We start from the raw sequence: 13,276 nt of genomic DNA, 5'->3' as shown, positions 1-13,276 counted from the left end.
ACGAAATTCAGCCTATAAATAGACTTTTTAGCAAACATATATAAGAGAGTTTGTGAGAATTTCGGGAGAAGTTTGTATTTCAAGTTTAAGGTTTGTTTGTTTATCCATCTTGTATTCCCCTTTTGATTTTTACCGTTTTAGTGAAGTTTTCTTAACTCGTGAATTTTTATCTTTTTCGGACGAATTTTATATCCAATTTTCAATCGTATTGGTTGTATTATTTGAGTTCCACCCAACAAAACATAGTCCAACATTCTCCAATGAGCTTAGCTCCCTCACCAAATCATACGATATGCACCGCCATGGATGACAGACCAACATAAAAGAAAGCACCATAACCATAACCAAAACCAGTAGTCCCATATGTCAGGATTAATTATAATTAACTCCATAGACGATGATAGCCATTGCCATAATACTGTATATATAAGTCTGTCAACTTTGGGGTCGCCCCACGCATCGATGATGGGTATACATCTGCTCCTGCATAATGCACACGTAAATCATCCATCATTTTTCTTTCTTTCTTTCTTTTGTTTCTTCCTTTGGGTTTTTGGCATTGGCCCTTTGCTTAATTTATATTCATCATATACACTTTTTAAGTACATATATATACATCACTATGTGGACTGCCATAAAACCTTGTTGCATTCATTGCAGGTATACCCAGTCTCTTTTTCAGCTTTCATCAATTACCCTTAATTAAATTCTTATTCTTTTATGCACTAGATACGAGTTTTGGATTGGGAACTTGGAGACTGTTCATTAGGGACGAAGCTAGAATTTTATTTTTTGGGGTCAAAATTAAATTATAAAATTTTAAAGAAATTGTTATTTTAAAATTTTAAAAGGATTAAATTGAAAATTTTTTATTTTTGGAAGGACAAAGTGTATTTTTACTGTTAAACTAACTTATAATTTTAGAAACATCAAAGACTAAAATAATAATTTTCCATTCAATGAGGGGCTAGGGCCCTTGCCTGCCTCCTGGCGTCATTCCTGAGATTCATATTCGAAAGGTAGAGAGTCGTAAGATTAAATGGTTGGAAATACGGTGAAGAAACATTTCTAAAAAGATGGGTCTTCTCGGGTGTTAATGAAATCCTAAAAATGGGGTTTTCTCTAGGAATAAGAGACCATTTTCTTTGACATTGAAAAATATGTAAAAAGATTCTTTTGCGATGTCATGTAATGATAGCCTATTATGTATAAATTAATGTATAGAGTACAAAAAAATTTTATGTACGACATTGATTGTGATTCAAACTTGTTAAATATCAATCCGAGTAATTACGTAAACTCGAGTTAAGGAAAATAAAAAAAAAATGGTGATTTGGTTGTTCATCATTTGTTTGCAACTATGGGAACATGAAAATAGTATTTTGAGAGTGCTTGAAGGGAAAGAAGGGATTAATGGAGTGTTATAAAACAGTTCTAGGGATGACACATGATAACCCAAAAAAGAAAAAAGGGGTTAATTCAATCAAATGTCCTCAAATTATGGTATAGATTTTAGATTGGTCTCCAAATTTTAAAGCATTTTAATTTAATATTTAAAGTATTAATATTTTATCAATTAGGTCCTATTAGTTTAACCATTAGCTTGGTTGCTAAAATACCAATTCTAATATGACATGGAACTTATTTAAAATAAATCAAATTGTAAATACCTGTGCAGCTATTGCAGGGTAGGATAATGAGCTTTGGCTCTCTAAAATGGTAAATTTATATTTAACCCTTTAAAAATTATGTAAAACTGTATTTGACCTCCCTTTAAAAATGGTAAATTTTAGTTTAAAACCCTCTAAAAGTTGTAAAATTCTATGTTAATACAATTATAAAAAAATATTTTAAACTTAATTCTAGTTTCTTAAAAATTTCTAATTTCACCCTTAACCAATCATATGAACAATTCGGATCAACGTGTTAAAAACAACACCCCTAATTTTGGTTAATACTTGTTTTATATATTAGCACGTCAAATCTAAGTACAATAAGTATATATATATTTACAATTTGATCCTCATATTTTAAACATGCTTAACATTAAATCCTAAGCATCATTTGCCACTTAAATTAACAAGTAAACTAAAAGGACACAACATTTCAGAATTTGAACAATAATTTAAGGATGTTTGATGCAATTTACCCGAAAGAAGAGTTGGGATGGGGTTGAGAGGGGTTGAGAGAATGATATTTCATGGGAGTTTCTACTTTTTATAGGGCCAAAGAACAGCTATTGGGAAAGCTGAAGCCTCGACAGCTCATAAACCGGTGGTCCTCGGGACACATCGTTATCCATTTGATGCTCAAGAACTTGCATCAAATCTGTAATGTGTACATATATATATATATACATAGACATTGCAGACCAGATGGGTCTGATAGCTATCCCACTAATAACAGTGACCTATTCAATGCACACAAACCTACAAAGAAACTTCCAAATGGTCCCCCTAAAACAGCCCGTTTAGAAAACGGTTAAATTATGATATTAGTCCCTGTACTATGCGTAAATTATGGATGTACTTTTCAAATTTTAAAATTTTAGTCTTGACGAAAAGACAACTTTCAGATTCATTAAGTTCTATTGTTTTTAAATTTTAAGGTGGTAAATTTGAGAATTATAGCGACTGAGAATTATTCAATTAGAGAATATAGATTAAATCTACAATTTTACACATAATGCATGTCAAATTAAATTATTTTTGTAAAATTTAAATTCATTATAACATTATTTTTAATACATTACTTAACAGTGCTAACAATAGAACTTGAATTTTAACATTATTTTTCTTTGTTAATTTGTAGTCCAAGATTTGATACACTTTTTTTTATCTAGCATCAATGTTCATACTTTGGAATGTGACCCCTTTTTTTGGTTAGTCATTGGAAATGTTATGGATGGATTAAATGATTTGACAATTTTCTTATAAAGTGAAAATAGATTAGTTTCCATTACCCAAAGTTTATAAAGGGTTGTGTTTTTAGTACAAATTTCAAGGTTTGTATAATAGACCCACCAGATGTTCGTTTAAATGCCGTCCAAAATGAAAATCCCAAAAAAGTGAAATACAATGTACAATGCGTTGGAATTAGCATTGTGAGAATACATGGTATGTTTTATGTATTAAGAATCGAAATTGTATTTTAATTATTTATTTAAAAATAGATAAATTAATTTATGTATATCAGATTAAAGAGTATTAATCTTTCTGTTAAAAATTTCATCCCTTTGTTCCATTAAAAACTAATCCCTTTATATTAGCATGAGATAAACGTAACATGTCTTATATTGTTATCCGACTATTGCCAAGCTAATTTTTAACAGTACAAGGAGGTGAAATTTTTTAACAAAAAATTTAAATTTACTCTTTCATCTAATATATAAAAACTGATTTACCCATCTTTTTTAGTAGAAGAGACAAAATACAATCCGACTCTTAATATAGAGGTCTCCGTGTTACTTTTACCAGTATGTTTCAATTGGAGAAATGATTACTTGCTTTGATTACGTGACATGGTTTGAATGAAAGTGATATACGTTGACATGGTATCACCGTTTTATACAATCCTTTCTCGTTTCAATAGTTAATCTCCTATCTCCAGCACATTGTGCCTACAAGGGCTAATCAGGATCTTCCATCAAAATGATGAGTTTGGATCTTCTTCATCCGAGTCAAATTCAACCTGCAAGCAAGTTACAAGGGGGAAATGGCGCCATTATGCAGAAATCATAAATCACAAGTGACAATAACAAATATTAAAGCAATTCAATTAGCACTTAGCAACCCGATTGAGCCTTAACTTAGTTAGCACAGTTGCTGCTGCATTTAAGCGCATATTTTCCTTCAATTTAAGGGTTTTGGGAGGATTAAAATAGCACTTAGCAACATGTTTACACTATATTCAGGGGAAAAGAAGCTCACATTTTCATCTTTGTACCATTTACCATGACAATCACGTTTCCAACCTGCAGATGTAAACTTAAGTTCTCTCTCTCTACATTCCCGGAAATCCAGATGGTTCTGTATTAGCTTGTGGGATGTTTCATTCAAACAATTGTGATCCCGAGAGAAACCCAGTGTTGCATTTTTAACATCATTCTGTCTCGGTACCACCGTGTTGTGGTTTTCGTTTCTCGAGTCAACCTCGAGTCTTTTATTACCGAGTATCTCAGAAGCAGCCTTTTGTGCCATTTGGATCAATGGTTTGCTTTTGCTAGGTAAACGAGCATTTTGCTTAGTGGTACTCGAGTTAATAGAGGAAGTAGTCGAAGAGCCTTCCAAAGCTAGTCTCTTGTTTATTTCGTTTTGTCTCGTAAGTTCCTTTTCTTTCGCCTTCGACTTTGCAGCCAAATGACGTGATCCTTTGCAATGCATCTGCATATCACTTCAACAATCAAGAAAACAAGATAAACTATATTACAACCAGACAGGAAAGGAAAAAAAAGTCTCAACTGAAGTTCGAATTTCGTAAGTAAACCGTAAAGTTTACGAGTTTGGTGCCTCGGAAACAACTTCCCCTACTCTTCCACCCAAAATCCCAGTGAAAAAAAAGGAACAAAACAAAGTCCATATTCCCAATTCAAGCAAAATAGGCAAATAATTCAATCTAGAAAGAAAACATAGAAAGATGTATTCCACTCTCAAATGGCTACAGAGAAAAGGAAGTGACATAGTATATTGATATTCCTACAACTAGAATTCGAGGACTATGAAAAATCATAAGAAAAACAACATAACATCATACACATATCCATATCCATATTCAACGTTAGACTCAAAACGTTAATGGGTTAATTGCACCGGATGTCCACAAACTATAACCCAAATTCTAAATTGATCAAAAACTTTAAAACATTTTGATCGAATCTTCAAAGTATTAGTATCGTATCAATCAAGTGCTTCGGTCAACCTAACTACTACCTCGAGCATTAAAAACCAGCTCAAATACAACATGCAACACATTTAAAATACTTGTATTAAATTGTGAACATGTATGTACTTACTATACAGACAGGCCCTATTAAATTTTATTAACAAATCATATCCAAGCTATCCATGCAGGAAGAACACATGTGTTTTAATTAAGCACAACATAGTATCCGAACCAGAATTTAACACCCAAGTTGACGGCTAAGCTAAGGAAGGACATCATCAATACAATACCGATATTGCAAGGACTCAATTAAAATGTTTTGAAGTTTAAGGCCAATTTAGAATCAATTAACCCAAACATTAAGCATAATTAGAACAATTAGATAAAAAGGATTTTCTTCCTTCACTCTAAATTATCTTTCCAAATTCATGAAATTAAGCAACAGAAAAGCCATTCTAGTCACTTCCCAATAATCAACCTATCCTATATAAACTAAAATACCATCAATTCCCCCCCCCCCAAAGTTCAATTAACATAATTATAAACATGGGTTTTTTACAATTTTGCAGAAAATTTTCATATGATAATAGAAGTATAGAACTTAAAAAGAGTTGAATAAAAGCGAAGCTAAGCTTACCGAAAGCATGAGAGGAGTATCAAAGATGGGATTTTGAGGGCAGACAAGACAAGCGTATTTGCCAGAAGCGAGCTTCTTGTAAGAAGAGCCATGCCCATCATCAATTTCGATCCCTTCTAGAACAACTTCATCAATTCTTCTCTTTCGGTATTGTGCTTCTCTTCCCCAACTATCCCCTCCATACACACTCATTCTTCGTTTTCCCCCTTTTTTTCCGATTTAAAATTTCCGAAGCTTTTTTCTCTTTGTTTCAACGCCGCCTCTTTATCGGGGTGTTATTTAGAGTGCGTGCCGGCTCTAAGGAGGGCCCGCCCCCAAAAATGAAAAATTTTCTATTTAGGCCATTTATAATTTATAAATTTTAAATTAGTAACGATAAAATTACACTTTGACTTTAAAATGATAAAAAATTTTATTTAATCCTCTAAAAAATTTAAAGATAGTTATTAAAATGAAAAAATTACATTTTTACTATTATAAATATATATAAATTAATTCCGACTCCCAAAAAAATTTTCTGACTTCGGCCTTACTGACCTAATGAAATTCGAGTAAGGTTTACCCTATCATATTAGTATACTTAATAATCCTCTAAATCTAGCTCAATGAATCTAAAATTTGTCTAAATTCAATCATATTTATAAATAGATAACATTAATTTGTTTAGTCCTAAGTCCTTGTACTTTTCTTAATTTTAAAATTTAGTCTCTATATTTTTAGTTTTAAAATTCAATCCTCTACTTTTTAGTTTTTAAAATTCAAATTAAATCGTTAACACTATTAAATTTTTTGGGTTAAATTCAAGTTTATTACAATGCTATTTTTTAGTTGTATGACTACTAAATGAGTATATACCGAATAATTTTAATAATGTTAATAATTAGATCTAAATTTTGAAATATAAAAAGTAGGACTAAATTCCTAGAAATAAAAGTATAGGGACTAAATTCAAAATTTAGAAAGAATACAAGAACTTATTGCATATTTTAACTAAATTTAAAACATAGAAGTGTATAGTATATTATTGTATTATTATATTTTTATTTTATGTGATATATAAAATATATAATATATGAAGATAAAATAAAATACTATAAAAATATAAAACGAGCCAAATCGAATGGAATTGGATTCAAACATTAAATGTTAAAACTTAAACCCGACCCATATTTTAAACAAATTTATTTTATAAATCACTAAACTCTTTCATATTTTAAATAATCCTTCAAATTAAATTATTTGTATATTAACAACTGGAAAGATGATCCATCACTTAGGCATACTTTTGTCTCAAATTCACTGGGTCTATGCTTTCCTCCTCCTTTCTTTTTTGGGCAAAATTCTATAACAGGTCCCTCTAATTTGATGTTATTATTCATTAATTTCTTCAAATTATTTGACACGACATTCTTTTTAAGCATCGTTAATTTATGTCTTATTTATAATATTTTTATCACTCCCATTTGCCACCTCTAATCATAAAAAATATACATTCTTTTGAAAAAAAATATTCTGCAGACCCCAACCAAATGGTTTCTGTTTGATTAAAAAGGCTTTATACATAAATTCATCCCTAAACTATAACTCAATTCCTAGATTGGTCCTTTCTTTTTTTGTCAAGAGTGACCCTAAACCATCAATTTTATCAGTTTTACCCAAAAAGTACACGACAGCTAATATTGTTATAAACTAGGACATAGGTTAAAAAAACTACTTTTGACCCCTAAAAAAACTTTAAAAGATCAATCCGAGAATTGAAGCATATTTTAGGGGCTAATTTACCAATAAAGCTAATAATAAAAGACTGATAAAAAGAAGGTAAAATTTCCATGACACCCAACTAAAAAGAAATTGTTCCATTGATACAATACAAAAATTCTACACTTTTATTTTATACCAATTGTTCTAAGAAAAGGCCAAAAGGATCTTCTGAGCTAACCTTTTCATCATATCTTTTAATCTAACAACAATTGGTTCAAGCCTCATATTATCACAGTTCAATTTTTGCTTGAAATGCTTCCATTTGAAACCTGATAAAATCAACATAAAACATTCAATTTCTAAGATTATAGATAACCCTTCACAGTTTCCAATTCGTTTCTCAGATAGTTTCACCGGAAAAGCAGACACAGAACACCCGTATACCATACCTACCTACTATTTTGTACGAAAGGTAAGAGACTATCTTGCTATACGTAAAACAGCAAAAGGTTATTGGCTATCTGCACCTGCATTGTACATTCGCATATAACATCAGGTATCGTTCATGTCACGAGTGGAAATAAGAAAAACAAGCAAAGCCAAAACCAGCACACTCGACATACCGGTTGAGTTTGGTTGGAACATCTTACGGTACCACCTTCTCTCCTCGTTGCGTCGATCATTGATCTGCAATCACCAAATTTCGTTGCATAAATACAATTTGTTTTATATATGTTTGAGATTGCCACAAGATAATATGAATTCGGTTTTATCTACCAACCTTTTTCATAGCAACAGCAAGCTCTTTCTTTATTCCACCTGGACGCGGAATACATGACAAAGAGTTAGTAAAAAGTCTCGATAAGTTTAATGTTGATGACCAGATAACATTAACTTCCTGGGAATCTCATAAACTTCTAAAAGGGAGAAAATCCAATACTAAGTTGATTACTAACCATCATTTGGCTCCAATTGCAAAGCTTTCTTGAAGCTTTCAACAGCAGCATCAACATCATTAAGTGCCATGTGTGCCTGGAAGATAATTATCACAATCATTAGGGCACGAAAACGCTTGAATTAACACAAAGTAAAGCATAAGAAAGATAACCGAAAAGGTAGCTTCTAAGGAAGGTCTACAGTATGCATCTCAACAAATTTTCCTGGAGAGATGATTAGCTTAAGACTGAATATAAGCTACAGCCGCCAGCATCGAAGAGATTAAACTCGTTACCGACGAGAGACATACTAACCTGACCTTGCCGAAACAGGGCTTTCACGTTGTTATCTCCATCACGCATAGCAAATTCTGTGTCCAATAGTGCTCCTTTCAGATCCCCTAGTTTTAGTTTACAGGCCTAAAGCCGCATAATCCATAACGTAGTATAAAAAAAATGCAAGATAACTATGCTTAGTCCAAAAGACAAATAGAATAAACAACAACAGTCTACATTTAATCAACTCTAAGATACCAAGCTTAGGGGAATCAAGCTTACAGAGCTATTTGTGAATATCTGGGATTTCATTTTTCTCAAACTCGAAGTCTTCTCTGCAAAGCCACAACATAGTATATGCACGGTGAATCCAGAATCATACAATACAATACCCTTTAGAGCAAAGAAATGTAGTCACCTTCGTCGATGCCGTCTTTCTCCCAGCAGATATCTAGATATCGTAGAGCCTTCCTGTACTTTCTGAGAGCCATCTTATAGTCTTGCTTCTGTTAAGAACATTCATTAGCACAAACGAGAAACAATGAGCAACAAACCAATGAAGCACCATCAAGAGAGCACAATGCGGCAATGAACCGAATAATTCATTAACACATAAACCGATTACCTTATAATGTTCATTTCCAAAAGCCTTAATAGACTCTACAGCAGTCATCCACCAAGAGAGCTCGTTGGGGCTCTCATCAAGGTCAGCAGGCCAATCAGCATAAATATCACCGTCATTGAAAAAATTTGATATCCCATCATCTGCCCCCTCTGGGATTTCTCCACAATCAGCAATTGTAACATTGACAGTGGGACAATCAGCTTCACCGGTTGTTACGTGTTCAATTGATCGAACAACTCCCATTCCTTTGACTACCTTACCAAACACAACATGTTTCCCATCTAAATGAGATGTGCGAGTTGTCGTGATGAAGAACTGAGATCCATTGGTATTAGGACCAGAATTTGCCATAGATAACATTCCTTTCCTTTCATGTTTCAATTCGAAATTTTCGTCTTCAAATTTCAAACCATAAATTGACTCTCCTCCAGTACCATCTCCAGCAGATATATCCCCACCTTGAACCATAAATCCTTTGATAACTCGACGAAAACGAACTCCCTGGAATAAGAATAGGAGAGATGAGCATTTTTCATCCTAATACATAAAAACCAATGCTTCCAAATTGGAATGATGAGAGGAGAGAAAATGAGAGAGATGTGTATGTTAGTTCAAAATTATGCATTTTTCAAATGTTTTATTTTCATTTTTCAACTCTACCGAGCAATGAATGCAAATAAAACCTATGGAAAAGGAGGTTTATATTTTCCATCTTCCTATTTTTCTTCCCCTTCAATTTTCCAATTTTCTTTTCACTATACCAAGAAAAGCTTAAGGGTGTGCTTGATTTAGTGGAAAAAATGAAGGATTGGAGGGAAAGGAAAAGTTGAAAGAAAATAAATTTTGAGTGTGTTTGGTAGGGGAAAAAACTGAGAGGAAAGAAAATAAAAGAGATGACAATTTTCCATCCTAATACATAAAAATAAGTCATTCCAAATTGGAACGATAAGAGCAGAGAAAATGAGAGAAAAATGTATGGAAGTTCAAAATTATGCATTTGTTAAAAATTTCATTTTCTTTCTCTTATTTTTCAAATCTGCCAAACAATAAATGGAAAGAAAATTATAATTTTCTATCATTCCAACCAAACACAATTATGGAAAGAAATTTTATATTTTCTATCTTCCTATTTTGTACTCCTTCAATCTTCCAATTTTCTTTCCATTCTACCAAACAAAAGGCAAAAGCATCATAATACATATCTTAAAATCAATATTAAAATCAAGAAAATCAATTAACAAAATTAAATAAGCAACAACTATCACCAAATGCATACGTACATATATTAAAATCAAGAAGAAAAAAACTTATAGATCTCACTCTAAAGAAACTAATTCAAACAGTTAAAAACAAGTCAAATCTTTCATTCCAAGAATACAACGAGAAACAAAAAAAAAATCCCATGGCTTTGAACAAATCATTTAATATAACCATAAACCAAAATAAACCCAGATAAGCAAACCCCCCCTACATCCAAAAATACCAACAAATAAAGAGAAAGAGAGAGGCAGAAGGACCTTATAGTGAAGAGGCACACCAGTGTTAGGACCAATGCCTTTTTCACCAGTACATAGAGCCCTGAAATTCTCTGCAGTTTTGGGTACTACATCATTGAACAGTTCAACTACTATTCTTCCTTCAAGCTCTTCTCCTATACTTATATCCAAATAACACCGTTGCCTCTTCATCATATTCCAAATGTATATCGCTCTCTAATGTCTTTTTATTTTTCTCTCTGTTCTTGCTGATACCGTTTGTATGTTTTTATATATATAAATATACATACAGTAAATTACCTAACTCTTTCATTTCTCTCTCTAGAGACTTCTCTTCATCTTCTCTGTAAAACCCTAATCCCGCTTCGTTCGTTTTAATTTTTTTTTTCAAATATAAAAATGGGGGCTCACCTTCTCTTTGGAGTTTGGGTAAGCATTTTGTCTGTACCTCTCCGTTTATTTGTTTTTTTCTTTGATGAATAATTTTTGGGTAAACTACATTACTAGTCATCCGACTATGTTCTTTTTTCTTTTTTTGTCACTTTAACTATGAAAAGTTACAAATTGGTCACTCAATTATTTAATTTTGTATTTTTTTGTCACGCAACTATTTTGGAGTTTTGGGTGTTTGCATTTTACATTAGTTGGATGGTGAAAAAAATATAAAATTGAATAGTTAATGACAATTTTATAACTTTTCATATTTAAGTGATCAAAAAAAAAAAAAACATAATTGATGACTTCTTCAAGTTTACCGTAATTTTTAGTTTAAATTCAGGCTGATTACAACATTATTATTTTTAGTTACATAGCTATCAAGTGAGTATTTTTCCAAATTTAATGAATTTTTTAACAAGATTAATAATTGGACTGAATTTTAAAATTTGAAAAGTAGTAAAATTAAATTCGTAAAAATAAAAGTATAAAACTAAATTTCAAATTTCTAAAAGTATAGAGACCGATAGCATATTTTAATTTTTTTCGATAAGGGATAAAAATAGGAATTGTCCAAAAATTAAACTTGTATTAATGTATAGTTTTTTTTTTTCAGGTTTAGTCTATGGTTTCTATTCTTATTATTACTATAATAAATTTAGAGCTGAATTAAAAAATCATGTTTGAATCGGATCAGAAATTGGTTGGGGTATTGGCCCGAAGAAAGGCATTGGATCGATTGGTCTGAGAATCGATACCGACCAGTTGAGCCATATTTTTTTATGAACTTTTAATGATTTATTTAATCAAATTAAGCGAATCGACCAAACTAGTTCGACCACTTATCCAAGTATGAGAAACTTGAAAAAATCACATTCAAATTTTAGTTGAAATTACTAGCAGCCTTGACCATTTGGATTAACTTGAATCATTATAAAAGCATGGGAATCAAATTATAGAGATTAAATATCAAATCTTGAGTATAATAGAGGGACCAAAACTACAAATTGACATTGATTCCATGACCTTTCTTTATAATTCTTTGTATTTTCTTTTCAGGACACTATTTTTGTGGGTTTATAATATTTACCCCCAATTTGCTGTCACTTCATCTTTGAAGTCTAGAACATTCATTGGCCATACTTTAATAAAATCTTTTTCTATATTTAAACCAAATATAATTGCTCAATTCCTAATTAATTTAATAATAAATATTTAATAATTTAATAATAAGTATGAAATTCCTCGAGGGATAAATTTCAAAACTATTCATGAATTTTGGTCTAATATACACTTTTATACAATAATTTTGATTTTATACAATTTTATACATAAAATTTTATTTGATCCATTCTCATCAATTATTAATACAAATATTAATATAGTATCATTTTATGTTTATATATTGCATGCATTAATAATTATATATATCCGTATAAAAATAAATTGATTATTTATTTCTATAAATGTATAGGACTGAATCAAAATTAAGATCTCATGTATACATTTGAACCACAATCAAATTTTCATGTGTACAATTGCACAAATTTAAAGTTAATGTATAAAATGACACATTAAACCAAAATTTATGTATAAATTTGATATTTATCCCATTCCATTATGTACAAATTATGCATGAATTAGGTCATTAACGGTATTGAATTATTTAATTTAGTATTTGTAATTATCGATTTTAATTGAAAACTTATAAAGAAGTTTTGTTTATGTACAATAGAAGTCTTTTACTGCATCATCTATGGGTAAAAGTATTATGAAAGCGCTTATATTAGGAGTCAAGTTGTATTTTGTTCTCTCTACTTAGCCTTATACATTATATCAATAAGCAGATTGGTTAATTCTGTGAAAAAAATCATTCATTTTTACTGTTAAAAACTAACGCAGTTGACAAAATAACTAAACAATTACATGCGACGTGCCACATATAACTCATTTTGACATACATGAATCAGTTTTTAACAGTAGAAATAAATGAAATTTTCAACAAAAATTATCAGTTTGTTCTTTGATCTAATGTATAGGGAGTAATTTGCTCCGTTTTTTTTAGTAAAGATGACAAAATGTAATCTCACTATTAGTGTAAAACCTCAACAGTACTTTTACCTCCTATATAGACACTAAATAAATTATAATTTATTTGAATAATGTTTCTTTTGGGTAATTGACTAGAAAATATTGTTGTATTGTCGTTATCGTTTTAACATTAAAATTTTCACTTATTATCCAAATAAAACATTTTCACAAGAAAATGTTAAAACATAATAACTTATTT

At 30.9% G+C, this 13,276-nt stretch overlaps 2 protein-coding genes across 5 annotated transcripts; both read right to left on the bottom strand.

Moving 5' to 3' along the window:
- Positions 1 to 3,486: 3,486 nt before the first annotated feature.
- On the bottom strand, positions 3,487 to 5,819 carry LOC105795273 (uncharacterized). 3 transcript variants are annotated; one of them, XM_012624822.2, is made up of 3 exons: positions 5,519 to 5,817; positions 3,930 to 4,382; positions 3,487 to 3,690 (listed from the first exon to the last, which is right to left on the bottom strand). In XM_012624822.2, the coding sequence occupies exons 1-3, from the start codon at positions 5,708 to 5,710 to the stop codon at positions 3,646 to 3,648; spliced, it is 690 nt and encodes a 229-aa protein (XP_012480276.1). In that variant the 5' UTR covers positions 5,711 to 5,817; the 3' UTR covers positions 3,487 to 3,645. The 3 variants fall into 3 exon arrangements, with proteins under 3 accessions (XP_012480276.1, XP_052484660.1, XP_012480277.2); XM_052628700.1 differs by lacking the exon at positions 3,487 to 3,690 and having other exon boundaries at positions 3,797 to 4,382; positions 5,519 to 5,819; XM_012624823.2 differs by lacking the exon at positions 3,487 to 3,690 and having other exon boundaries at positions 3,797 to 4,392; positions 5,519 to 5,667.
- Positions 5,820 to 7,359: 1,540 nt separating this feature from the next.
- Positions 7,360 to 10,974, bottom strand: LOC105795271 (peptidyl-prolyl cis-trans isomerase CYP40). Of its 2 annotated transcripts, XM_052628698.1 has the most exons (10): positions 10,573 to 10,974; positions 9,056 to 9,556; positions 8,849 to 8,936; positions 8,713 to 8,765; positions 8,470 to 8,574; positions 8,176 to 8,251; positions 8,001 to 8,038; positions 7,843 to 7,906; positions 7,673 to 7,746; positions 7,360 to 7,548 (listed from the first exon to the last, which is right to left on the bottom strand). In XM_052628698.1, the coding sequence occupies exons 1-9, from the start codon at positions 10,744 to 10,746 to the stop codon at positions 7,730 to 7,732; spliced, it is 1,116 nt and encodes a 371-aa protein (XP_052484658.1). In that variant the 5' UTR covers positions 10,747 to 10,974; the 3' UTR covers positions 7,360 to 7,548; positions 7,673 to 7,729. The 2 variants fall into 2 exon arrangements, with proteins under 2 accessions (XP_052484658.1, XP_052484659.1); XM_052628699.1 differs by lacking the exons at positions 7,360 to 7,548; positions 7,673 to 7,746 and having other exon boundaries at positions 7,871 to 7,906; positions 8,470 to 8,525.
- Positions 10,975 to 13,276: the final 2,302 nt, after the last annotated feature.

This window comes from Gossypium raimondii, chromosome 3, assembly GCF_025698545.1.
Source record: "Gossypium raimondii isolate GPD5lz chromosome 3, ASM2569854v1, whole genome shotgun sequence".
Classification (NCBI taxonomy): Eukaryota; Viridiplantae; Streptophyta; class Magnoliopsida; order Malvales; family Malvaceae; genus Gossypium; species Gossypium raimondii.
Note: the sequence above shows the minus strand (reverse complement) of the source record. Positions and strands in the feature narration are given on the sequence as shown.

Coding starts and splice junctions, on each gene's coding strand:
- LOC105795271 (XM_052628698.1), bottom strand. CDS start 10,746: ATGATGAAGAGGCAACGGTGTTATTTGGATATAAGTATAGGAGAAGAG. Junction 8,937..9,055: donor TTGGAAATGAACATTATAAG/GTAATCGGTTTA, acceptor TGTTCTTAACAG/AAGCAAGACTATAAGATGGC. Junction 8,766..8,848: donor GAAAGACGGCATCGACGAAG/GTGACTACATTT, acceptor GTGGCTTTGCAG/AGAAGACTTCGAGTTTGAGA.
- LOC105795273 (XM_052628700.1), bottom strand. CDS start 5,710: ATGAGTGTGTATGGAGGGGATAGTTGGGGAAGAGAAGCACAATACCGA. Junction 4,383..5,518: donor ATACTCCTCTCATGCTTTCG/GTAAGCTTAGCT, acceptor AGTGATATGCAG/ATGCATTGCAAAGGATCACG.